The sequence below is a fragment of the Chelonia mydas genome, chromosome 1 (genome assembly GCF_015237465.2).
Source record: "Chelonia mydas isolate rCheMyd1 chromosome 1, rCheMyd1.pri.v2, whole genome shotgun sequence".
Taxonomy (NCBI): Eukaryota; Metazoa; Chordata; order Testudines; family Cheloniidae; genus Chelonia; species Chelonia mydas.
Window position 1 is genome coordinate 196,056,240 of NC_057849.1, and position 25,331 is coordinate 196,081,570.

Below are 25,331 nucleotides of genomic sequence, written 5' to 3' on the forward strand. Positions count from 1 at the left end.
GCAGTCATTGCTACCGCCTGCATAGCAAGTTTGTTGCAACTGTAGCCAGCACTGGGGCGTAAATAATTCAATTACGTCCTCTGCAGACCATAGGGCATTCCACTGGCCCACTGAGGATTTCAAGTCTCCAAAATGGGCAAGTCAAGTTGAAGCGTGGAATGCCACCTTATGAGGCCATAATTCCTTCTCTCGGGCCTTCAATTACATAGTTTTTGCAAGCCAGAACTGAGGGGGCTACATTGGCATTTCTGCTATAGGCGAAGTTTGACACAAAAGACAATATTTCTTTTGTGAAAAGAAAGCTTCCCCCATAGTTTTGGCACAGGTACAAGTTCTCCTCTTTTATAGCCAGTGGGGCAGTCAGCACTACCATTATACAATGCTTTAATTTTGTGACCATCAGTTGAGCTTTTTCACAGCAACATTCTGCAGTTTCACTAGTATGATAATCTGAGTTACACAGCTTGCATGAGATTAAAAGTATGAGTGTTACCATGTAAAACATTTTGGAATACCTTTAGTAAGCCAGGAAGAACCAGGAAATCCACTATTCGGGAGGGTGAAAGAAGAAGAATTTTAAGTTAAAACTTCATGCTTGCAAACCACTGTGTGTGGAAGGCGGGGGGAGAGGAGGCAGAGAATCAGAGGAAGCAAGCAAGCAAGGAAAGAGAAGGAGGGCTATTTAGTAAGTGTTTCTGGACTTGAAGTTTTCACTTTCACAGTGCAAGCTGCAATGCTGACCCCAAGCATATATTTATTATATTCATGCTCAGTGATGACAGATTCTGGATACTCAAGTTCAGACAATCTGCTGCTTGTGTCACTACAAAATTAAAATGCAGAAGATACAAGGGAAGGTTAGTTTCCATTGTCAATTTTATGTAGAGGGTAAAATTTGGGTGCACAAGCATGTTCCAATAGGCCTACAATTATTTTTCCCTAAGTCATTCACAAGAGCTGTACTGCATTCAACTCTAAGAGCCATTCTTACCATTTTTAGTTACCAAAAACTGTTTGTCTGTTGGCAGATAAGCCTTGACCTTTAATTCTTCTCCTGAAGCCCTTGAAAAAAGCACAGCACAAAAAAGTGAAAAGCTTGTTTTGTAGACAAGAACACTTCTATTTTCAGACTGTGTGGACAGAAGACAAAAATACCACCCTCCTGCTTCTGTTTGAGATTAGTAACTACCACACATGTAGTAGCAGAACTTGAGATATACTGTAAAAACAACCTACCTCTTTGCAATTTGAAACATACCAAACTGACGAATGAGGTGATCCCAAGTGCGAGCAGGAAGGGGCTGGGAAGAAGTATATTTACGAGCTTTCAGCAGAATCACCTCACAACCTATTGTGACTCTTGATATGCTGACAAATTTAAGTCTACTAATTGTATATTGCCCACGTGCATTAGTTTTTGGCTTGAACACTATAATCTAGACACTAATGTTCTGTTCTAACCATTAACCATTTCATGATTTATTTTTATGATGCAAGACCATGTTAAAATGTACTGAATACATCTTTTGTACATTCTCCCTGCATTCCAGAGAGGTAAAAAAAGCCTTCTCAGAGTGATTATGGCATGTATATTCAGAGACAGACCAGCATTTTCTAATCTATAACTCAGCTGGATATGTACTCATGATTAAATTTAAGTAGTGTAAGCTATTGTTTTTAATATGTAGGTTACATCAAGGCAATGACTTTGTAAGTAGCCCCTTGTAGTTAGTAAGTTCAGTGACTCTCTGCCACCATGACAGAGAACATGATCTCAAGACTTCAGATTCCCCATAATCAATGGAGAATGAGCCTGCTATTACCATTAGAAATTGGAAGTATTCATACCAGAGCGGTCGGTTTTCTCTACTGCCTCAGAGAAACCATCCTGACTGCAGCTACAAATGGTGGCTAATACAAAAGCCTCCCCCACAAAAGTGAGTGTAATTTGGATCATGACAAAGATATCAATGGCATGGGTTCTACTGCCAGAGTTTATGTCTAGATTTAGTTCTTATCTACATTAAATTGGGATATACCATACATTTTTGCATCTGATGCAAATGTAACAAGTTTTTTTGTCATGCTGTTCCCCTAGCTTTCCACACCTTTAGCTCTTTGTGCCTCATTCTCTTTTACTTACCATTGCCAAGTAGGACAGTGGTGAACTAAATGGTCTCCAGCTGCCACAAACTGTTTGGGGCACAAAGAAAAAAAGTGAAATGCTGATGTATGCAGTATAAGGAAACTCCTACAAACTTGAGCAATATTAACATTTCAGTTGTACAGAGATCACATTTTTGTAAGTGTTCAATGTAATCTTCATAGCACTTCATGCTTTAGAGAGGCAGTGAAAAGAAAAAGCATCTGTTTCCCCCAACTGGGGTAGACAGACACTGACTGACTTCTTTCATCTCAAGGAACCATGCAGTAAAGAGAGTCATAACTGCAAAGATGGACAGAACTTCCAAGAGTTTTCTCTATACCTTATGGCAAACCTAAAAAGGTTTATGAACATTTACCAGGCTAGATAAAATATACTTGGTCACTGCACCATGAAGACAGCAGTGAAAAAAAAAAGCTAGTTTTATTTGTCCATTGGGCAAGTTTACTCTATCAGGATTTGACAAGACTGCTTTATTAAATGAATGCTTGTTATAGTTAGCAGTACAGGCAAGTAGAATTTGGCTTGACATTTAATTTGTGTGAAAGCTTTTCTTCTTAAAAAAAACAAACCCAAATGGAAGTATTTCCCCATTCTCAAATTTTAACTACAGTAGAAGTTCTTAAAAACATTTCCCTGCAGTGTTCAAAACCACACACTGCAACATGAACAAACAAAGTGAAACTGACATCACTTATTCACTGTTAAAGTTGAGAGAAATGCAAAAAGCGAGTAAGTGGATACAAGTATTAAGGGCATGGCAGTGCCCAGAGATGCCAATCATGAATGGATATCAAAGTGTGCTAGGTGCAATGAAAACATATGAAAATAGGTCCCTGTCCTGAAGAGTTAGATTTTAAAAACTTCCTTTTAAATAGTAACGGAGGTAAAGAAATTTCTTAATTATGTTTCTAGTATATTTTAAAAAACTGCATTTAAGAGTGAATATTAATGCAGTCTGATCCAATCATTTGCTTGTCCCTTTATTCTGTTCATAATGGGAAGGAACAGCTGAAGTTTTAAAGCCATAGTGAGTTTGTTTTGCTTGTTCTTTACAATGTTATTAGTTTTGCAAATGACTTACACATCTGTTGTTCCAGCTGCTTCCCCATTTTCAAATACTACTTCAGAGTAACATGCTACTCAGCTGACCAAAAGCCATTGCAGAATGGCTTCACAGGCTATAGTATATAGATTGGCTAACCATTTTCTCTCCATGTGCTCCAAAAACAATGCAAGTCAGCCTAACAGAAAACCTCACATCTGTTCAGTATGGATAATAGATTTAGTCCATGGAATAGTAATTTCCTCTTTCTAGGAAAGTGTCTGAAGACTGACCTCTATTAAAAGTAAAGTTTTACAGTAATGGGGAAAACAGTTAAAAAAATCAGGGAAGATCTATAAAGCCATTCACTCATACGTGAGAACATTGTGTATACTGTAGAAAACCGCTGCATTCTTTATAATCCTACACATGTTTAAAACACTTGAATGGATTTGTCAAGGCAGCTAACCTTGGTGCAATGATTCACTACTTTACTCCTCTGACCATCTGCTTTACTATGGTCTGTTTCCATAGGGGAGACACCCTGTTAAAGCAGGTCTCTCGTTGATTCTTTTTGATCCACCTGCACTCTGGCATGGATTTATATCTGATGCTGCAAACAGCAAAGATTCCCTCCATAGTGCATATAGCCAGCTGACCCATAAGGGAAACCCCTTCTAATTAGACATCCCTGCGCAGCTTTTCCCCCACAGATGATATGGCAAAGTGTCAGTGGTTCAGTTATCTAGAATTTTTTTTTTTGGGTGGTGGCCATGAATTTAGAATAAAACAAATACAACTATCTCAAAAGATTGTTCAGCACTAAACAAATTGGTTCATTCTATAGTACTCCAGTGGGCTAGCAAAAATGATCTCCTCTGGCACATAGTGTAGCTCAGTAGAGATGTTTCAGATGCCAATATTGGGATATTTCTGCCTCTTTATCTTCCTATGTTATTTGTCTGTCTTGCCACCACTATCTTCATTTTTGTCTGATTCTGTTTCCTTCCTTTTCTCTGCATTTGTCTTTACCATACCTCTCTCCTTCATCCTCCCTGCTCCATTTTACTCTTTTGTAGTCTCTGCGTAGACAGTTTCAGAAACAACAACTTCCAAACACTAGCCCTTTACATAAGAATGGGAAGAGGAAGAAAACCAAAAAACACCACTGCATTCGATACAGAGAAGAAACAGGCCAGGAATTTGTAATCCTTGTTTCCTTTTACAACAGACTCCTTTACAAGCTGCTACTGCAAGCACTTACTGGAAACATGGCCAAACTAGGGGCAGCATATAGAGGAGTACAGAGAAATGCTTGTGCATGGCAGGTGGCCAACAATATGTTGTGACCCCACCACATACTCAGCAGCAGGGGAACAAAACATATGGTGGAAAGCAGGTGCTGCTTTCAGCAAGCCCGGGTGGTCCCTGGATTGCTTAAGGGAGGGGAAGTTTTCAATCCAATGAACTCTTTCCTGCTCCGACTGCAATGCAGAATGGAGCTGCTGACCCAGGAAAACCAAACCACCTAAACAGTGTTCAGAGAAGGGTGGGTTCTCCCTCAGCCTATATTAGGATGCCTAGGGCTTACGCCCAAACACCATTCCAAGAGGAATTCTGTTGCTGACAGACTCCAACAGCAGAAATACCTTGCACATAGTAGTAGTAATCACATCCTCAAATTTTCACTAAGTTAGCAGTTGCAAGAGCCAATTTAAGATTGATTATAATGTTATGGCAACTTTTACCACAAGTTATTACTATTTTAATAGCTTCCTTAAGTACATTTTAGGAGTTCTGAAAACTCACCTCTTCAGGAGTGATGACTCCAGTTTCTTTAAACTTTGACTCCTAGAATAAAGACAATTCAGAAACATTTACATCTGTTGATATTTGAATCCCACTTTCCAAGGCTGAAGAAAGTCTGCTAGGCTCTGATCCTGCAACTGTCTCTCTTTGATTATTCTCAAACTGTGGGTCGTGACCCCAAAGTGACCCTGTTTTAATGGTGTCGCCAGAGCTGGCTTAGACTTGCTGGGGTCCAGGGCTGAAACCCAAGCCCCACCGCTCGGAGCCGAAGTCAGGACTTCAGCCCTGGGTGGCAGGGCTCAGGTTACAGGCCCCCTGCCTGGGGCTGAAGCCCTTGGGCTTCAGCTTTGGCCCCCACACCCTGCCTGTGGGGCTCAGGCTTTGGCCCCTTCACCCAGTTCAGTGGGGCTCAGGATTCAGTCCCCGCTCCTGGGCTCATAGTAATTTTTGTTATCAGAAAGGGGTCACGGTGCAATGACATTTGAGAACCCCTGCTCTCGGTAGCTCTGTGCACCAGCTTGAAGGCAGCTGTGGGGTCAGTACCCTAGTTTGTAGCCTACCTGCAGCCATTTTCTATGGCACAGAACATTAGCAAGAAAGTAGTTCTTTGCAGAATCCAGAAGGTTATCAGAACTGCCACATAACCAAAGCATATTTTTCTGTAATTATAAACAGTTCAGTTGGCTAATAGGAGAAAAGGAGAGCTCCTGTGATCAATGCTATACTTGCTTAAGAGGCAGAAAGCCAATCAGAACCAGGCACTCTCAGCCATGATTTCGGTAACTGCTCTAAGTACTAAACTAAAAAAATATTAACATAATGCATCAGTTTGATATTACAAAAAGCAAAGAAGTACAGAAATGAAGAATGATTGTTCCCACTGCCAATGTGACTTGTAAAGAGATATTATTTGCTTTTTTGCTGTATATATTCATTCCTTTATTGTGCGCCATGTGGAAACAGTTCTGAGTTCATTGATTTTTCTCATGCTGTTTTCATTAACTTGTTCTCAGTTTGGACAAAGTACATTGAAATCTTATAGATTTCAGTTTATTTTTGTATTCAGACAGACATCTAGAAAGTTTAAGTGTAAAAAACAGGTGTAATTCATGCTCATGTAAACCCAGAACATACAGAAAATTTTAGACTTCAGAAGAAGCAACATCAGCACTGAAAGACGAGAAGTTCCCCCCCATAATTTTAAGACTACCCAAGAATGAGAGAACTAGTAGTTATCCATATTTGGGATGTGCCACCCACCACCGTAATATTTGAGGTGGCTTTCCTTCCTACTGCCCTGAACAGCTCTCAGATTTCATTATCAGGTCTCAGGCTTATTTCAACCAGTACTCTGACTCTGGGCTACAATTCCACTCTGTTCAATCCTTCAACATCATTCAGTCTTCAGATAAGCATACATTCTACTGCCTCCACTGCCAGAGTTAATTGCCATAGATGCACAGCATGGGGCACAGACTAAGTCTGAGGATGTCCAAATTGTCTCCTTCTAACAGGGGAGCTGAAAAAAGCAATCTCTCTCCTCCCTCCTCCAAAGATGAAGGAAAAAATATAATTTAAGTGCATGATTCAGATGAGACAGGCAAAACTCTTGTTGTACCACAGAGAGACAATAGAATATCAACACTGCATGTCAATGAAAATTCTCCTTTTAAGAGTTGGGATAATAGATAAATCTGAAGACTTTATGGCAGTGCATTGTGTAACCGTATCAAAGTCTCAGAATGCGATGATCTTGTTCCCAAGGTGCACCATACAGCACATACAAGTCTGGGATCCTGAGAGAGGGAGGGGCCAAAAATAGACCAGCCTGAATCCCCTGTCAACCTAGTGAAATGTAAAAATCTTAGCTTCTTTAGAAGGCAAGGCTACATTATGCTGCATTCCTAGTGGGTATTTTTAAAATCCCATCTATCTGTAGTAGAAAGAGAGACTGAAGCAGAGGCCTGCTACAAGGCCTGAATCAAAGTCAGTAAAAGTTATGCTTTGAGCAAAAGTCAGGCTCTCTCAAAAGCAGATGCTTGCCTGCAAGTTCACTGTTCGGTACATGAACTCGACACCAATATTGCTAGCATTGCTACAATACATTGTTTATGTAAATACATTCCAGCAGGCTAGGACAAGAACACCCCAACCTAGCACACGATAAGATGGTTTGACAGAAGTGATGTTTTGTCTGAAACAACAGGAGAAAGGTACGGGGGGGGGGGGGGGGAGGGAGTAATAAACGTCATAAAATATGTAAGGTGATATGCAAGTTGTTTATCCCAGACGGTTCGTTTCAGACTATAAATGCTGGAATGCTTCACCTTAACCCTTTGTCCAGCTGCTGGTCCACTGTCATGAGCAAACATGTATTAAGTTTACCTGTATCACATATAGGAAACCAATACTGTGCTTTGTTGGCAATAAACCTGGCCACGCTCCATCACCACTGAACAGAGTCTGTGATCTTCTTGGGCAGTTCAATTAAAGTCTGCTGTGTGAGCTATCTTGTCAGAGCCTGTGCAGCATACAGAGAGAACACACATGCAGCCAACAACTGACACCACCATTCACTTGGTTTTTAGTTGTTGTTCTGTGGCATTCCAGTCTCTCACAACAAGCTATTCAAAGTGCAAGGATGGTGCAAAGCACATCTTCCTTTAATACAATGTGTTACAGTCGTTAGATGGGGAAATTTGGGGTTAGAACTCCTGGGTTTTATTCCTAGCACAGCAAGTGACCCACTCAGTAAACTCAGAGTTTTCACTTCACCTCCCTGTGCTTCAGTTTCTGTCTCTGTACTCACAAACACAGTGATAGGCAATGTTACAAAACCTTTTCTAAAACATGGACAACACCATAACATTTTCTTCCCGGGGGAAGAAAATTTGGTTCATGAATGAAGAATACTATAAAGTGGTCTACAAACAAGGATCTCTGATGTGAAGTACAAAATATGTTAGGAAGTTACATTATAGAAGCCTGAACTGACCAAGAGGATTGTGGTTTTGTTTTTTCCCCTAAAAGGGTCCCAGTAGAAACAATGCCTCTGAAAGTATGCACTAAACATCTGAAAGCAAAACAGTCTTCACGGTTTTCATTACCTGGACTGAGGAAAATCCAGAGACTAAACTGACAGCAAGAGAAGAGAATGGGGATTTTTTAAAAAAATAATCAGTTTTAATACAAGGGATTATTAGCAACAGAGGCAAGAATACTTTGCAGTAGGACAGCTACATGTAACAAAGAACTAAAGGGAGAGAGTACCTGCATGCATTACAGCTACATAAAGCACAGAAGTACACAGAAGTAGTTGCACGAGCTACAAGGGTTTGGCAAGTATTGGGCTAGGTCTCACACAGCAACTGGATACCCACGGCAGGCACAGGTCAGCTGCAGTGGTTTAGCTACTGTGTAGACATAGCCTTATTTAAAGGCCTTGCCTACGCTCAAAAATTGTACTGCTTGAACTACACCGGTATGATAAGAGTGGTACAATCATCCCGCTACCCTCCCTGGAGTGTTGACTCTGTTATACTCAGGTGCTTATATCAGCATTTTTTTTCTATAAAGGAAGGAGAACAAGCTATCCTAGTACAAGTCACCTAGGGTGACCAGACAGTAAGTGTGAAAAAACAGGACAATTTTTTGGGAGGAGACGAGGAAGGTATAGCTGTGTATTAGACAAAGCCCCTAATATCAGGATGGTGCTGATAACACTGGGAAAGCTGGTCACCCTAAAGGCACCTTTCCTCCCATGAAACTGCACCTAGACGAGTACAACCCCTAGCGTAAACATCTCGGCACAGAAAAGTCACGCCCCCAACCAACACGGCTACACCGGCACCAGAAAGGCCATCGCCCAGCCCGGTGAGCCGGCACCCGAGGGCAAATCACCTCCTGCCCACCTGCTGCCTAGCTTCGGGGGCAGGCCGGGCGGCTGCCAGTGTCCCGGGCTGCGGCCGCCACCGGCTCCCTGCCCGGGGCGCAGCGGGCGGGGCGTGCGCGGGAAGGCGGCGCGGGCAGAGGCTGCCCAGCGGACGGAGCCGGCTGGGGGCCGCTTCGCGGCTCTCGCTAGAACAAGACACGAGCGGGCTGCGCCGCCGCGAGAACCGCTCCCGGGAGCGGGGGTGGAGGGGTCCGACCGGAGGAGGCAGCTCCGGGCCCACCCCCTCCGCTCGGGGGGCGGCGGCGCCACCGGGCCGGTACCTTGAGCACGGGCGTGAGGTACTCGGCCACCTCCAGCGCCTTCCCCTTCACCGTGTTGATGACGTTCTGCATCCTGCCGGCGCGCGCGCGGGGGTCCCTAACGCCCACAGCCCCGCTCGCGCCTCAAGCCTTCAGCAGCGCCCGCAGCCAGCCGGAGTCACATGACCAGCTTCCCCCCACTCACGTGACACAGAAGCCCAGAGAAGGGAAGGCTCCGCTCACGCTTTATGCTTGCGCGGCAGATTGCCGCCTGGAGCCCAGAACGCGCATGCGCACGTGAGGAGGCCGTGTCCCTGCGCGCACGCGTAGAAAGGCGAATAAGGAAGAGGAGAAAGGACGTGCGCAATAGGTTGCACGGGGGAGGAATCACATGACTGTATGGGGGTGGGTGGTTCCCCTAACACGTGACTAAGCGGCAAGGGCCGGGCCGGGCCGCTAACTGTCTGTCACTGCGCGTGCGTGCCTGAGTAGTGATGCTGGGCGAGGGAGCTGCCGCCGCCTGGTGAGCTCAGGACGGGGAGGGGCGGGGTCTGGGAGCGGTGAGGGCACGTGTCGCTCGCTGCCCCCGCGCCGAGGGGCCCGCGATGTGGTGGCGGGGCCGGCGCGGGAGCCCTGGGGAGCGGCGCTGCGGGGGCGGGGCTGCCTCGGCGTGTGAGCGAGCGAGCGCGCGCGCCCCGCGTCAGCGCAGAGCGGCCGGCTCCCCTGGCCCGGGTCTCGCGCGGGAAGCGCCCCTGGCTTCGGTCCGCGGCGATCGGCGTTGGCCGCATGTCCGGGCAGCCGGGGCCCGGCGCTCCCCTCTGGCGCCCCGCGGGGGTGGCCGGGCTGCCGGCGGCGCCTCCCGTCTGTACTGCAGCAGGGCGGCCGCCGGGAGCAGCTCGCTAGGGTGAGCGCCGGGCCGGGCGCCTGCTCGTGCCACGTCTCTCTACCCACGTTCCGGGCACCTGCAGCCTCGTCCCTACCGACACACCTGCTCCGGGCCGTTTGCTGGCTTGGCTCTTCGTGAAACAAAGCCTGGGGCTTCCCCTGCTCTGTGTCTTCGCAGCTGCCCCCGTAAGAAACAGGAGAGGGTTTCTGTTTTGCATTCTTGTTTCCTAATCTCGGTGCTTCAGGTAACTCAATTCTAGCAAAAATAAGTCTTGATCCTGTTAAAGTATGTTGTTAGTGGAAAGAGAAAAGGAGGACTTGTGGCACCTTAGAGACTAACCAATTTATTTGAGCATATCGATGCATCCGATGAAGTGAGCTGTAGCTCACGAAAGCTTATGCTCAAATAAATTGGTTAGTCTCTAAGGTGCCACAAGTCCTCCTTTTCTTTTTGCGAATACAGACTAACACGGCTGCTACTCTGAAACCTATGTTGTTAGTGAGACTGAGAGGTTTGTGTAGGGGTTTGGATTACTCTAGTTGGACTCTGTGGAAATGAATGAGATCCCGTTTGAGCACATGAGACTAAGCAAATTGGTTTTTAAATGTGATGTCATAAAAGAACAGGCAGATACCAAAGTATGCCATTTGTTTAATAGTTATTCAGCATTGTACAAACACATCTCTCTCCCAGCATTGCTTTTTTGGGTCTTCCACTGGAGCATTCGGTGCATGTTGTGTATCTCTTTTGCTGCTGCTCAGCGATTTTCCAAAGCAGCAATAGAATGAAACTATGATAGGGCTCCAGAAAGCAATAAAATCATGTGTGCTTAGATATCGCTTATCAGCGTCTGAAAATACGCGTACAAGGTATTTTCATTTTGTTGTCCAAAGGGCATTGACATCCAGACAGCAGAATGGAGACCAAGTGCTGCAGCCCGTCTCTATGGTGTTCCAAGTCAGCCTTGTACACCTTCTTGCTAGGAGGAGCATTTGTTACCTTGGGCTCAAGTCGTATTCTCCTGATGAAATATTCCGCCAACGAAGGTAAGGTCGGATGTTTAATATATAATGTATTACGTGCAGAAATTAGAATTTTCTACTTGGGGTAAAACAATGTAGATGCTGAGATTAAATCACTCTATTGCAAATATATTTACGAGGTTTGTTGTCCCATTCAAGCCATGTGTTTATCCTTGCCTTTCACCTGAAGGTTTGTTAGGAGCATAAATGTTTTAGTACAGATTCTGTTTCTGGGGGACCAGTGTGGTCTAGTGCAGTGTTTCTCAAATGTAGCCACTGTGGCCGCATGTGGCCACTGGGGGCTTTTCTTGAGGCCACAGCCTCCTAGGCCGTGATGGGGGGGCAGGGTGGGTGCAAAGGAGCACCCCCTCCCCAGGGGCTACCAGGAGTGGTTGGGCCCTGCCCCCCTCCGGAGAGACACAAGCTGGAGGAATAGGCAGCCAGTGAGTTCCTCACCTTCCCCGGGGCAGTGGGAACGGGCTTCAGTCCTCGGGTGGCAGGCTCCAATCACGGGGCTTCGGGCTCTGTCACCTGGGCCTGGGGCTTCGGGCTCAATTCCCTGGGTGCATGGTGATGGGCTCTGGCCCCAAGCTCATCACCCCATTGCCTTCGCCTCTCACTGCCTCTCCCAGTGCCCCATCACCCGTGGCCCCTGCTGCCTCTGTACCTGCCTCCCCATCCAAGGCTTAATTTGTCCCTGGGCTTGCCGGGGCTGAGTAAGTCTGTTGTGAAAAGTGATATTTGTATGTTTGTTAATATCACTTTTCACAGCACACACAGTAGCTAACAAGTCTTTAAAAAAAAAAAGGCAACCAAAAAAAGCAACAGAAACAATAAGAAAAATGACAAGAATGTTCAAAACATCTTATTTGTGTTCTATTCTGTTTAGGTCCAATAAAGAATAGAGACAACTGTACACTATTTTTATTATTGGGTCTGTAAAAAGAAAACACCCTACATAGATTGCAATGATTTGGACATGTACCTGTGCATATTTATTTGTTTTTATAAAGTTAATTAAAAATTTTAGGAAAAATTTTCAGAGCAGCCACCAGCAAGTTGGTGGCCACACTCTGAGGCCATCAAAAAAATTGTTATGAGAACCCATTGATAGTGGATAGAGCACTGGACTCGGTAGACCTGGATTCTATTCCTCATTCTGCAACTGATCTGCTGGGTAACCTTGGGCAAGTCTGTGCCTTTGTAAAATGCAAGTCTGTGCATCTGTAAAATGGGGGTATGGCACCTCTTTCATTTAAAGCTCTTTCAGATCTACTGATGACAAAAGTGATATAAGAGCTAGATGATGATGATGTTGTTGTGCATTGGAATCTGTCAGCAAAGAGAGTTTTTTCTATGCTGAAAACCTTCTTTTTAGCCCTGATGTGCCTGATATTGGAAGGTGCTGTGCCCTCAACTCCTACAGAAGTCAGTCTTTCAGGATCAGGCCTTTTGTTACTAGATAGTATTGTGGCTGCCAACTTTAGTAAAAACTGACAGAGAGTATGTGTGAAACAGATTTTAAATACTTACAATTAAATTAAATACTTACAATTTAAATACTTACTTACAATTCTGGCTAACAATGAAAGGGCCTAATCCTTGAAGAAGTGTTAGCTAGTTTAACAACTTCAAACTTGTAAAATTGTCAGTTGTTTTGTTTTGTGGGAGCAGAGCTCAAATTTACTGAAATTGGGAAAGTATGATTTTTCATCTTTCGGTAGCAATGGCTGAACTAATTGTACTCAACTTTTCCTGAAGAATTCAAATTTGTGAGTTTGAGACCAAGCATGGAAAACTTCAGGCTGGAAAGTGAAATGTTCAAGAAGTTGTGTGCCATTGAAAATATGGAGTATTTATAATTAAGGTCATGAACATAATCTTAACTTACAAAGTGTGCGTTGTTTATGGGCCCTGGTCAAAACTTTTTAATTGATGCGTTTAAGTGGTTCTCATGGAATTGTGCTCTTTCTGTCGCTCTAAATGCGATTGGAAAAGTTGGAGGAGTATGACTGTTTATTTGCTATAATAATTTTGCTGAATTTCACAGATAACAAATACGATTACCTTCCGGCAACTGTGAATGTGTGCTCTGAGCTAGTTAAATTGGTGCTATGTATGACAATGGCACTCTGGATAACAGCAAAGGGTAAGTTCATATGGTTTAAAATCTGTTAGGAAATGTTCACCTTATATTTGACATTCCTCTGCTCTTGTATGATGGATTCAAATGTACAGTAATTGTACTGTACACGTGGTGTACCATGGTAGAGCCTATTTGCAGTGGTAACGGGGAGCCTATTTGCAGTGGTAACTTGAGTTACACTCTGTACTCGATTAACTTGAGTTCGTGTAGCTTGAGTGACGGAGGTTACACTATGAAATAGTACAGAGCAATTGTATAAGCAGCACAGAATGATTGTGTTAGCAGCTGACAAACTCAAGCTGTAGCGTTAGTCTACACATGGAATTTATATTGGCATAGACCCCACTGTAGACTCAGCTATGTTGACAGTGCTTCCATCAGTGTAGCTGACATTATTCGTGGAGGTGGTATTCGTATGCTAACAGAAAAACCCCTTCTATTGACGTAGACTCTGTCTGCACTATGGGACTGTGCTGGTATACTTATGCTGGTATAGTCTCTGTAGTGTAGACATACCCATAGTCTGTACACCTTGACAGGCAGCCAACTCAAGTTAAAAGCACTATCACGCTGTACTGAAGGGTTTTTGTGTATGGATAGGACTAGAGCTAGAGGCAACACTCAAGTTATAACTTGAGTTAACTCTGAAGTGAAGACAAGCCCTGGGTCTGTGATCTCTTCAGATCTTATCAGCTAAGCCAGGATCAGGCTTGGTTACCTAAAGCTGTAAAAAGTGCTGATGGTGACTGTTATGGCTCTCGCGATACCCAGGACTGAGTCATCTTATTACCCTCTGCCTCCAGCTTGAGGGAGTCTTGCCTGTGCCGAGCTGGGCATCAGCTCCCTAATACCAGCCTGTCAGCCACTGAAGCACTCTCCTCTGAGCTGTGCCAGCCCTGTCTTTACCTTTCACATTAACAGTAGATGCACCCTGGTCGCTCAGTCCCTTTGAGAGTTCCCCTGTGATATCCAGCTCCTGACACTAGCTATTCTCAGAAATCCCAGAACCTTTGCCCCCAAAGGCACAGTGTACTGCAGTTTACCAGTTTTACCTTAAATCCTCTCCTCTATATAATGTACAGCACTTAACGAGCACTTTAAAAGAAGATTAATTTAAGAATGAAGATGTACCACTGGAAACAAGAGTGTGGTGGAAACAAATGGTTAAAATACAAAGCAAAATCCTAACGGGTGAACCTGGGTCTAAGTTAATTAAGAATTACCTTTCCTGTCTAAAAAAGTAGGTTCCCCCCTGTCTCCCTCCCCCCGCCCCCCCATAAAAAAAATTAAGTAGTATAGTCAGTGGCTGATCTGGCTGGCTTCACAGACCAGGATCTAATTTTTCATATACTCCTGAACACTCCTGCACCTCAAGATGTTTCCTCCTCAGTAGAAGTATATAGAGTTTTCTCCATGCTCTGCGTTATACTGAAACAATCTTTTGTCTCTATTCATAGGCAGGGTAATTCTCTGTCTGTTGTAGTGTTTCTTTTTTACCTCCAAGTGGTTTTGATAGTTTGCAGTTACCTCTGATGGTTTTTCATTGAAAATCTTGAGAGGGACCAAGGCTAGACAATTGAACCTTCATCACTGGCTAACCAGGACAGGGGGTGACATCTCCTTCCTGTTTGAATGAGCCATCACAGAGACACATTATCCCTTGGTGACTTACTCTGCTCCAAGTCCATAAAGCATACTTTCAGTATAACTACGTTGTTCCTTAAATATTGCCCATACAGGCATATTGCAATGGTTGTGAATCTTGACAAATTACAAGCTTTCCATAGATACCTTTATATATTACTATTTATAGATAATTACCCTGCAAAACATGTTTGCTGTAGTGAGTTTGTCAGGTCTGAGGTAAGTTGTTTGCAAAGAACAGGGGACCCTTTGCCCAGGAGCCTCTGTCTCTCAGTGATTCAGTAGGCTATACTCTTCCTTCTGAGTCGATGCTGATTCAGTGTCCCAGCAGAACGCATGGTGTTTGGGGTACTTTTTTTTTCTTTCTTTTCTTCAGGTGAGACATCAGTTTCTGATCACTTGTGGTCATTAAAGATTTTATGGTGATCTGCCTGAATTTCATTTTAGGTAACTATTTTCTGTCAAGCAAAATTCTCCCTGTAGATTGTTAGATACAGTATTCTTCAACCTTAGAAGGAAGGGAGTGGTCCTGTGGTTCAAGCGTAGAATTGGAAATGAGAATTTCTTGTTTTGCTCCTTGGCTCCATCACTGTATACTTTGAAGAAATCCCTTAACTACTCTGTTCTCCAGTTTTTCCAGTGTAAGTTTTGTAAGGCTTGTTTAATGTTTATAAAGCTCTTGGAGAGACTCGTAGGAAAGGCACAAGAGAATAGTAAATTATTGTTGATTGCAGTTCCTTCTTTTCTACTCAGCCTCTCTGTAGCTTCTTCATAAAGTGAAAAAGATCAGTGGTCAAACTTACCATTTCATAAAGCAAAATAGTAGAAGACTGATACTTTTGTACAGGAGAGAACGATAGCCTTTTGCAACTTCTTCCATTTTGTAATAAAGACTGAAAAGGAACTTGAGTGAAATACTGATTTCCACAAATGTTAATGAAAAAGCCAGGTTCAGGTAGATTATAAATTCAGTGCACAGCCCGTGTTTAAAAAGCAAACTAAACTGAATATTTTTTTTTCACACGTAACTGTAGCACCCAACAAGCTACTGTATGAAAAGGGTAGATAAAACTGGCATGTCTTTCAAAATGGGTTGATTTCCTAACTGTAGTAGATTGACCTTTTTCCTCATAATCCACTATGTATCAAAATATATATGTAATAATCAGTACGTTTGAACCAGAAGCCATTGTGACATGTCTGCTATGTGCATTTACTTGAAGGCTCACACATGAAAGAGTTGGGCTATCAGCCTGGACAGTGTAGTTGGTATGTCACTACCTGTCAGTGTCAGCTGAGTAGAATTTCCAGCTCCCCTGTCACAGAAGATGAGGATGACACATGCCAGTGCTTGTGTGTCCTTTTTCACGTGCTTAGTAAATAAATGCTGTTTTTTAAAGTTCACATTTAAAGAAGTAAAGCCTTTATAGGCAAATGTCCACACTGATGATGATCTAGAGATGGAAAGACATATTAGGTCATCCAGTCCATATCCCTGCCAGTGAAGGTTTTCTACCTACTGCATGTTTGATACTGCCGTTTTCCTCCTTCAGTATATTTCCTGGACAGATCACCTGTCATTCCAAAGTGCTTTACAAACTTTTACTAAGAAATTTAATTCTTTGATTTGGGAATAAAGTGTAGTCAGATCGCGGGGGAAAAAATGACACACCCCTGCATTCTAATGACTATTGATTGAGATTGCTTAAGGGTACATTTCTCTTCCAGACTTTCTCCCCTCAAATCTAATATAGTTTGAGGGGAAGCTGAAACTAGTCAACTCATTCCCACCTCAGTTTCCTCCATTGACCTTCCCCTTTCCTTCCCCTTTTGAGCCTTTAAACACATCTCTTTTCCTCCTGTTCCTCTCATCCTCACACTCACTGCTATTCATTTTTAAAGTTACACTATATTTAAATTACACATCCCCTGAACATTTAAGCACATATAATTTTTTTTTTTTTAATTTGTATTATCGTATCATGTAGGCACCCCCGTCATGGACCAGGATCCCAGCATGCTAGGTGCTATACAAACCCAGAACAAAAAGGTGATCCCTGCCATAAAGAGCTTACAAACCATGTGTAATCTTGCATCTTCTCCCCTTCTTCGCTCTCTGTTTTGTCTTGTCTTTTTTTTATGCCATATCTTCATTTAGATTGTAAGCTCTCTGGGAACAGGGACTGTCTTTTTGTCTGTAAAGTGCTACTGTACTTTGGGTGGTATATATGCAGGTCTCTTACATCTTGGTTATTGTTTCAAATCTAGGCATGCTCAGTAGTCAGCAAAAAGTCATTTCTATCTGACTGTCATTCTTTAGGCATCAATAATGATGGGCAGTCTCATCCTAGTTCCTAGTCAGTATCGTGCAAAAGGACCACCAGCCTTCTTGATGGTCTCTCTGCTGAGGCAGAAGACCAAATGACTGTGGAGACTGAACTACTCTCCTTCGAGATTGTCGCTTTAGGTGCTCAGTTAAGGCAGATTGACAAGAGAGTATGGGGAAGCTAGCGCTGTCTTTGCTTGTGTTGTGTATCTCCTGTGGATTAATGGAAGACTAAGGTCTCCAGGGCTGTCATTCTGACACCATTCATCAAACGCTACATTTGCTTTAAAACAAACAAAAAAAAAAGCAATTGCTGTCCTGTAAGATGGGCATTAAAACACATTTCCATTAACTGGGAAAGTCTTTCACACAGATTTCCATCATTCTAATCAAGTTCATTTTACTGACTGATTTTTTCCCCTTTTCTTTCAGAGGGACGTTCATATAGTGAATTTGGATGTACCTCCTGGAGGGAGTTTTGTAACTACATGAAGTGGTCAATTCCGGCCTTTCTGTACTTTTTGGATAACCTGATTGTTTTCTATGTATTGTCCAACCTCCAACCAGTAAGTATACACAGACCAAATAACATAGCACTGAAATGATGCAAGTCTCTCTCTTGTTGGAGGTTTGCTAGTTGGGGTTTCATGGTCCTGCAGTTGATCTGTCTAAGGCTGCCCTGTACACAAGGACCATTTCTATTAATCCCTTCCATCCATCTGCCCATCGGATCCTGTTTTGTAGCTTCCAGATGAGAGAGAATCTTTCTGCATTATGTACTTCCTTCCTGATTTAGAGGTAGGGTTGAATGGCTTCAAAGTGATGCAAGACTTGGTGCTTCCTCCTCCTTTCTTGAGCTCAGCATATCTGTTTGCTTTGAAGGTGGGTTTCTGGGTCCTGTCCCCCCATATGGCTCCTACCATTAATGTCTTTATACAATCTCAAAGTACAAACAGCAAAAAAAAATCTGAACGCACACCACAATTTAAATGACTGAATATTCTATGTATTAAAAATCTAACTCATGCCTATGAGAGAAATTTATTTGCCCAAAGTGCTTGATTCCGCTGAAGTCGGAAGTTTTTCCAACTCTGTTTAGCCCAGGGTGAAATCTGCCCCATTGCGGAAAACCCTAGCAAGGGTTCTGTGCACCACTTAAGCCATTAATGTGGAACTGGCAAGTCATTTAGGATCTTGTGTGGTTCCGGCTTGCAAGAGCGAATTTCGCCCTGAGTGAAAGGTCAGTCCCAATATGATCACTTTTTGCTATGGGGTCTTCTGACAGATGAACACTGTGAGTTGATTTTTCTTGGTCAGATTCTGTCTCGATAGTAATTTTTTCCCTGTCCTCTTTTTCTAGGCCATGGCTGTATTGTTCTCAAATTTTATCATTATAACAACAGCACTCCTATTCAGGATAGTGCTAAAGTAAGTAGCTATGAAAGCAAATAAAACATTGGGGAAGGTATGCTGGATTCTTTCTCTCCACATGAAGACTATAGTATTTTTAATACTCTGTATTTTCTGTAGTCTTTGGCCTACAAGCGAGAATAATGGCTTAGTGGTTTAAGTGTTATGGTAGGTATGAAATACTTAGCTTAATTGGAACCACAAGTTTAAATTTCAGCAAATTTTCTCAGTCGTTCATTCTTCTGTAATAGATAGAATCATTATTGTATTGTAATTGTGTCTCCATTGTGAGTCATGCAGGAACTCCCTTGGCTCCTCATAGGCAGCTGGGGGAGACACTTGAGCACACTGCCTCTTTGAAGTTAATGGGAATTTTATCTGCTCAATGGAGCTGAGATTTCACCCTCTCTCTCTGGGTTTGCCTGTGGTGTGGAGGTTTCTCCATGCCATGTGTCATTTGTTTTCAAGATGCTGAACACCTGTCCCTGTACTCTAAAGGTTTGGGGTTTTTTGTCTCCACACAGACGGCAGCTCTCCTGGGTGCAGTGGGCATCTCTACTGATTTTGTTCCTGTCCATCATAGCCCTGACTGCAGGGACTGGAAGCAGTCAGCACAGCTTGGCCACACACGGGTTTCATCATGACATGTTTTTCAGCTCATCTAATCACTGCCTTCAGTACACCAGGCCAGAGGAAGAGTGCTCGGGAGGAGACAACTGTACGGTAACCGGGTTCTTTTCCAGCTTCAAGTGGAATGTCACTGCTACCACTGCAGGAGCACTGAAACCTCTCCGCCTCGGCTTGGGCCATCTGCTGATAATAGTGCAGTGTTTCATCTCTGCTTTGGCCAACATCTATAATGAAAAGATCCTGAAGGAAGGGGACCAGCTCAATGAAAGTATCTTTGTGCAGAATAGCAAGCTGTACGTCTTCGGGGTGCTGTTCAATGGGCTGATGCTGAGCCTGCGCTCTGAGAATTATTGGCAGATAGAGTACTGTGGCTTCTTTTATGGCCACAATGTGTTCTCCGTAGCACTCATTTTTGTCACTGCCTTCCTGGGGCTGTCCGTGGCCTTCATCCTGAAGTTCAGAGACAACATGTTCCACGTTCTGACTGCGCAGATCACCACTGTGATCATCACCATCGTGTCCATTGTCATCTTTGACTTCAAGCCTTCTCTGGACTTCTTCTTGGAAGCACCTGTGGTGCTTCTGTCCATATTTATCTACAATGCCAGCAAACATCAAGGCCTGGAATATGCCACTCAGCAGGAGAGGAACAAACTCCTCAGTGAGATCTGGGAGCGATCCAGCGGGGTAAGGCTTTGAAATGCTCATGTCTCTGGTTGACTCTCTCTCTCACAGACTTTTTACCCAGTTGGCCGTTCATAGTTCACTACACTTGTGGGTGGACTCATAATTCACCCAAATTGTCACTTTCATTTAAATGACACAAGTCAATCTCAGTCTTGTAAATAAATCCTTGTTTTAGCTCCATACTTCTGTATGTAGCTTCCTCTTGTTTCCTGAGGTCTGGCTGAAGCTTTACCTCTCTGCTCTGACCTCAGATGATCCTTCAGCCATCTCGGCTTGATTTAACATTTTCTTTTAGCATTTGCAAACAAATACCCCACCAAACCCAAATATCCCAGCATTATACAGGGGAACTGATTATAAAGAAGGAAAATTGCCTAGTCTATTTTCACAGCCTAGGTTCAGCTAAATGCAGAAAGTAAACATACAGCATAAATGGGAGGAAAATAAATTAGATATTTAAAAAATTTTCAGTTTTAACAGTCTAAGATGTTTTAAGAAATTCAGGTAAGATTTTTTTTAAAAGAAACGCAGGTAAGGATATTTTTAATGTAAGATTTTTCAACATGGTAGTTGCCCCTTCCTCATGAATCAGTTCTTCCAGCCTCCTGCTATAATTTCTGTTCTTGTATGAACAAAGATCCAGATTCTTAGAATCTAGGAAAATCTTTGTGGGGAAGGGGCTTGCTCCCAGACTTCACATTCAGGTGAACTGAGAAATAAGTCTGCAGTATTTTATAATATATTTATGGTCTGTGAGCAGCAGAGGGCACTGTCTGTATTTAGTCCTGGGAAACTTCATTTATCCCTGAAAAAGGAGGGTCAGTGTTTCCTTGGAATTCTGCACAGTGCTATTCCAGAGTGATATTTAACAGTAAATAACACACGTAATCACATTTGTAAAATCAATCACAACAAGAAGAAAATTTGCTAATGCTGTTAATATCTTCTTCCCCTCCATTTTTCTGCTCCTGTAGGATGGAGAGGAACTTGAGAGACTGACGAAAGCAAACAGTGACATTGATACAGATGAAGATGCCTTTTAGCGTGAGCTTGTGCAACTGAGTGCTGGGTATTCTCCAAGAGAACAGTGTTGGTATCGTTTTAAAATATGGGATAGTCTTTCTTTTTTTCTGAGTGCAACAGTTAAAACTGTTTGGATGGTTTTGTGATTCCAGAGGATTTGTATTGTGTTTTTAAGTTGTGCAAATAATACGCAGCTCCAAGATCAGAATAGGGTGTGTCCAGGTTTGGGGCTGGGATGTCAGATGAGAAAAAATGAGTGAAGCCCATTGGATTTCAGAAGTTGACAAGGAAAACTAGAGAATTATCAGTTTGAGCCTTTTATATTAAGGGTCTTTTTCTCTTCTCACACTAGTGTAAATCAGCAGTTAATTCCAGTGCTGATAAACTGATAATAAAAGTGATATTAGAGGAAGGTTTTGCCCTAGCTTAATGATCTGGGCTACATGGGTGCTGTATTATGTATAGTAATCCAGAACACTTGATGTCCTCAACTGTACATGTTTGTCTACCGTACGCTAGGGTTGTATGAAGATGATGATAATTCTCAATGGTGAAGGGCCTGATCCTGTAAACCTCAAATAAATGATCCTGACTCAGTTGAGAATAGTCCCATTGAATGGGCCCCTAACATTTGTAAAGTGCTTTAAAGATATGAAGTATTATATAAGTGCTAGGTATTCTTATTTCCAGGGCTACATGTTCATTGGTACCTTGCACCCTTCTGCAGTTTGATTGAGGGATGATTCCACAGCTGCAGAATGAGTTTCCTCATTTCTGCAGTGATTTGCAAGTGTTGCTGCTCCTGTGTGTCCTGTGGAACATTATACCCAATTATAAATACGTTCTGTTTTTTTGGCAATGTGATTAGTGTTGCACAGTGGCAGAGAAGCTTTCCTGATATTCAGAAATACAAGCTTTTAAATAAACAGAGGATTCGTATACTTTCCTTTGGTGAAGTAATTTCATTCGTACTCTACCTGGAATTGCAGTTTGCCCATCACAAGACACCAGGGATTTTCATTCTAGTTCACTATAAAAGTAAGTTTCAGAGTAGCAGCCATGTTAGTCTGTATCCGCAAAAAGAACAGGAGTACTTGTGGCACCTCAGAGGCTAACAAGTTTATTTGAGCATAAGCTTTTGTGAGCTACAGCTCACTGCATTGGATGCATCCGATGTAGTCAGCTGTAGCTCACGAAAGCTTATGCTCAAATAAATTTGTTAGTCTCTGAGGTGCCACAAGTCCTCCTGTTCTTTTTACTATAAAAGTAGTTACCTTATGTCCAAATTCACTGTAAGTGCATTTCACCATATCTGTAAATACAGAGTTTTAAATTTAAAAAGATAAACTTGGCCCAGAATTTTGATTTTTTTGTAAAAACAAGCTTTAAAAAAACAAAACCCTGAGAAATATTTCCATAGTCTTTAAAAAAAAAAAAAAAAAAAATCAGACGAATAGGTTCTGTTTAGACCAACATTTTTCTGCATTGTTTGCAGCCCAGATGCTACAAAACTGCGCTAGTGTGTGGGATGGTCTAGATAATACTTAGTCATGCCTCAGTGTAGGGGCTGGAGTAGATGACCTATTGAGGTCCCTTCCAGTCCTACATTTCCATGATTCTCTGACCCTGACCATGAAATTGACTAGAAACTGTAGGGTAATTTGAAAGTCTACTATCATTGTCCAAGCTGAGAGAAATGGTGAAAAGTCTGTTCAGTTTTGAAAATGTTTTATTCCATGCAGCATGATCTGGTGGACTCAGCAACTCCTGAGTCTAATCCCTTTTCTTCCACTGCTTTAGCTAGTCACCTTGCCTCAGCCATTTCAACTTCCTCCCTGAGTTTCCCCATTTGTAATATAGAGATAATACTGTTACCTGCCTCACAGGTGTGTTCTGAGGATTAATTATTGAATGTTTGTGCAGTCCTTTGAACAGTAAAAAACTATACAGACACTTCAATGTGTTTCAGTAATCTAAGCTGTTACTAAGAAGATAAGAACACCTGTGTTTTGGTTTTTAAATATAAGGCTAGATTCACTCCTGTGTTTCAGCTGCTTTTTGACAGTGGCCATACAAAGCACCTGTAAACGCAGCTTAATCGGAGAGCCCCTTTGAATTTGGCTCATCATTTTTAACCTGACAGTATCCTTTCAAACATACCATTTGGGTTAGGGATGTATTCCCTATTACAGGTGCAGCTCTTGAATGTGAATAAAGAATGTGTGGCTTGACCATGGTCCAGATTCTGACTTTACCCCAGTTTTATACCTATGTAACTATTGGCTTCAGTGGAGTTCCTCCTTATGTATGCTGGTGTAACTGAGAGCAGAATAAGGCCTGTTGATTTCAGCAACTCACCATTATATTGCATTTTGTGTGAGACTGCTGTTTTCATATGTACTGGTGCGTATGGTATATGACTGCTTTGTAAATAGGTGTTGTTTTACATGTAATTTATTATACCTAATTATAAAACAAGCCTGAATAAACTAAAGTTCATTATGAAATGATCGCATCACAAGTTCTTCCTTGTTTGAGGTATATTCATGGTTTCATAGAGGGGGCAGCAAACTAGAGTTACAATATTCCTTTTCTCTCCGTTGCCACTAGAGCTATTAAATAAAAACAGAAACACAGTGTATTGTCAATGACCCTAGAACATTTGACAGCTGCAGCATGAGATAGGGTGCAGTACATAATGACATTTGGTTGTTTCTGTAAGGTAAGCGATTTAAGTATAATCTCTCAGCTATGTAGGGTTTCTGGGTGATGGGGGATGAAATGTTGCTGGAAGAAAATCTGGGGATGGGAAATGGGGTCCATATAGTTCAGATAAACTTGGAAGAAGAAGAAGAAAAAAATTTGAAGAAGTAGAGTCAAATTAGTAGGGAAAAGAAGCTATAATTTTTTCCCTTCTAGGAAGTATCTTTCATAGTGGAAACATCCACTGTATAATTCCTCACAAAACTATTTCTTAAAGGGTTATTTAATGATCTGTGCTCCATCGTTCAGCTATGCCAGAATGTGCAGCAGCAGCTCTTTGCAGAACATGATATTAAAACACTATGTGATTTAATTATTAACCAATCAGGATGCTTTTATTATGTTATTGACCAATTATGTTATCAACTTGCACTAAGTTATTAACTTATCTACTGTGAGAATAAAAGTATTTCCCTTGTGTTTAAATATGAATAATATTACAGTAAATGAAACAATGAAGTGACACTACTGTGGCTCTTTTGGCTTATGTTGATGGCTAATTTGGCTCCCGAACCACTGAGGCCTGAGCATCACTGATTTATACTATTCTTGGGTGTTGAAGGAACTTAGTTTTCACAAAGACTAAACTCTGGACCAAATTTGAGTTGACAACATCCTATAAATACACACTCCTTCTCTTTTCTGAAGTGAGACTGACAGCCCACCCACCTCAGCTTTGCTTAACGCACCCCAAACTCCTGATGAGACAGGCAAAGCCACCACAATTCACAGCTGCAGCTGAGCCCAGTACACAAACACACACCTGGTGCCCCCAGCCCCAAACTACTTCACAATTCCAAAACAGGTGCCCAGATGCACCTCTCCATTTTCACGCTAGAAATTCAGAGCGACGCAAACAGGCTTTACAGGAAAACCGCAGCTCCCAGCGCAGGCAGCCAGCTCTGGGTTCCCACGTGTGCTGCTGCAGAGTTTCTCAGTGGGCTGAAGGAAATCCTGCCTTTGAACTTATGCTCCAAAATTCGTGAGGCAATGTGTTCTATAGCTTATTAATGTACACCCTCTGCCACGCTTGATCAGTTCATTGGTCCATCAAGTGTGATATCCAACCTCCAGTTGTGCCAATACCCGTCAAGTTGTACTTGGTGTTTGCCCTCCAACTGCTGCAGCAGTCAGCTCCTGAACTGCATGTCTAATTCACCTCAGTGGTGAAATGCTTGATTTTAAACCGCTAAAGCTGGGGGCAGTAAAGGGTTAGGAGCCCGTTGTGGTGCTTTATTCCAGCCCATGCTATTTAAAGAGCAGTTGCAGATTGGTAGATGGGGTACAGCAATGAAGAGCCTTGAAGGTGAAGACAAAGGCACTTGAGAGGCCTGCACCTCTAATATCAAGTCAAAGGTGGTTTACTTGGACTCACTGATTCTATTGTCTATCCAGGTTCTTTTACGTCACCATAGGACCCTCCCGTACACGAACCATTTTAGGTAAGTCTGTCTATTTAAACTCTTTGCATGCAAAACAAGAAAGTGCTTGGAGGGATCTGAGGGCGTGAGAGATGCTGTGGGCTAGGCCCTGAGGCCCCCTGCTGGAGGCCTTGTGGCCCTGCCACACCCCTTTCCACTAAACG

General features: G+C 42.8%; 2 protein-coding genes across 7 annotated transcripts in view; one reads left to right on the forward strand and one right to left on the reverse strand.

Moving 5' to 3' along the window:
* The window catches only part of ATG3 (autophagy related 3), a 31,875-nt gene extending 22,351 nt beyond the window's left edge, over nt 1-9,524 (reverse strand). For 2 of the 3 annotated variants that reach the window (XR_006288089.1, XM_043538631.1), the window contains exons 1-4: nt 9,231-9,462; nt 5,019-5,060; nt 2,144-2,193; nt 992-1,062 (exon numbers count right to left, since the gene is read on the reverse strand). Coding sequence is in view for 2 of the 3 variants with exons in the window: in XM_043538631.1 (XP_043394566.1) it covers nt 992-1,062; nt 2,144-2,193; nt 5,019-5,060; nt 9,231-9,302 (235 nt within the window). In the remaining variant the exon portion in view is untranslated. Of the gene's footprint in view, nt 1-991; nt 1,063-2,143; nt 2,194-5,018; nt 5,061-9,230 lie in introns of all 3 variants that reach the window. The other variant, XM_007062095.4, reaches the window with a different exon arrangement.
* Nucleotides 9,525-9,573: 49 nt separating this feature from the next.
* Nucleotides 9,574-23,490, forward strand: SLC35A5 (solute carrier family 35 member A5). 4 transcript variants are annotated; one of them, XM_037908833.2, is made up of 7 exons: nt 9,576-9,732; nt 10,989-11,141; nt 13,168-13,266; nt 17,666-17,799; nt 18,594-18,661; nt 19,168-19,960; nt 20,935-23,490. In XM_037908833.2, exons 2-7 carry the CDS (start codon nt 11,012-11,014, stop codon nt 21,001-21,003), a joined length of 1,293 nt encoding a protein of 430 aa, XP_037764761.1. In that variant the 5' UTR covers nt 9,576-9,732; nt 10,989-11,011; the 3' UTR covers nt 21,004-23,490. The 4 variants fall into 4 exon arrangements, with proteins under 4 accessions (XP_043394565.1, XP_037764761.1, XP_037764765.1 ...); XM_037908837.2 differs by lacking the exon at nt 9,576-9,732 and adding an exon at nt 9,839-10,280; XM_037908827.2 differs by lacking the exon at nt 9,576-9,732 and adding an exon at nt 9,841-10,339.
* Nucleotides 23,491-25,331: the final 1,841 nt, after the last annotated feature.

Coding starts and splice junctions, on each gene's coding strand:
- SLC35A5 (XM_037908833.2), top strand. CDS start 11,012: ATGGAGACCAAGTGCTGCAGCCCGTCTCTATGGTGTTCCAAGTCAGCC. Junction 13,267..17,665: donor ACTCTGGATAACAGCAAAGG/GTAAGTTCATAT, acceptor CTTTTCTTTCAG/AGGGACGTTCATATAGTGAA. Junction 18,662..19,167: donor CTATTCAGGATAGTGCTAAA/GTAAGTAGCTAT, acceptor GTCTCCACACAG/ACGGCAGCTCTCCTGGGTGC.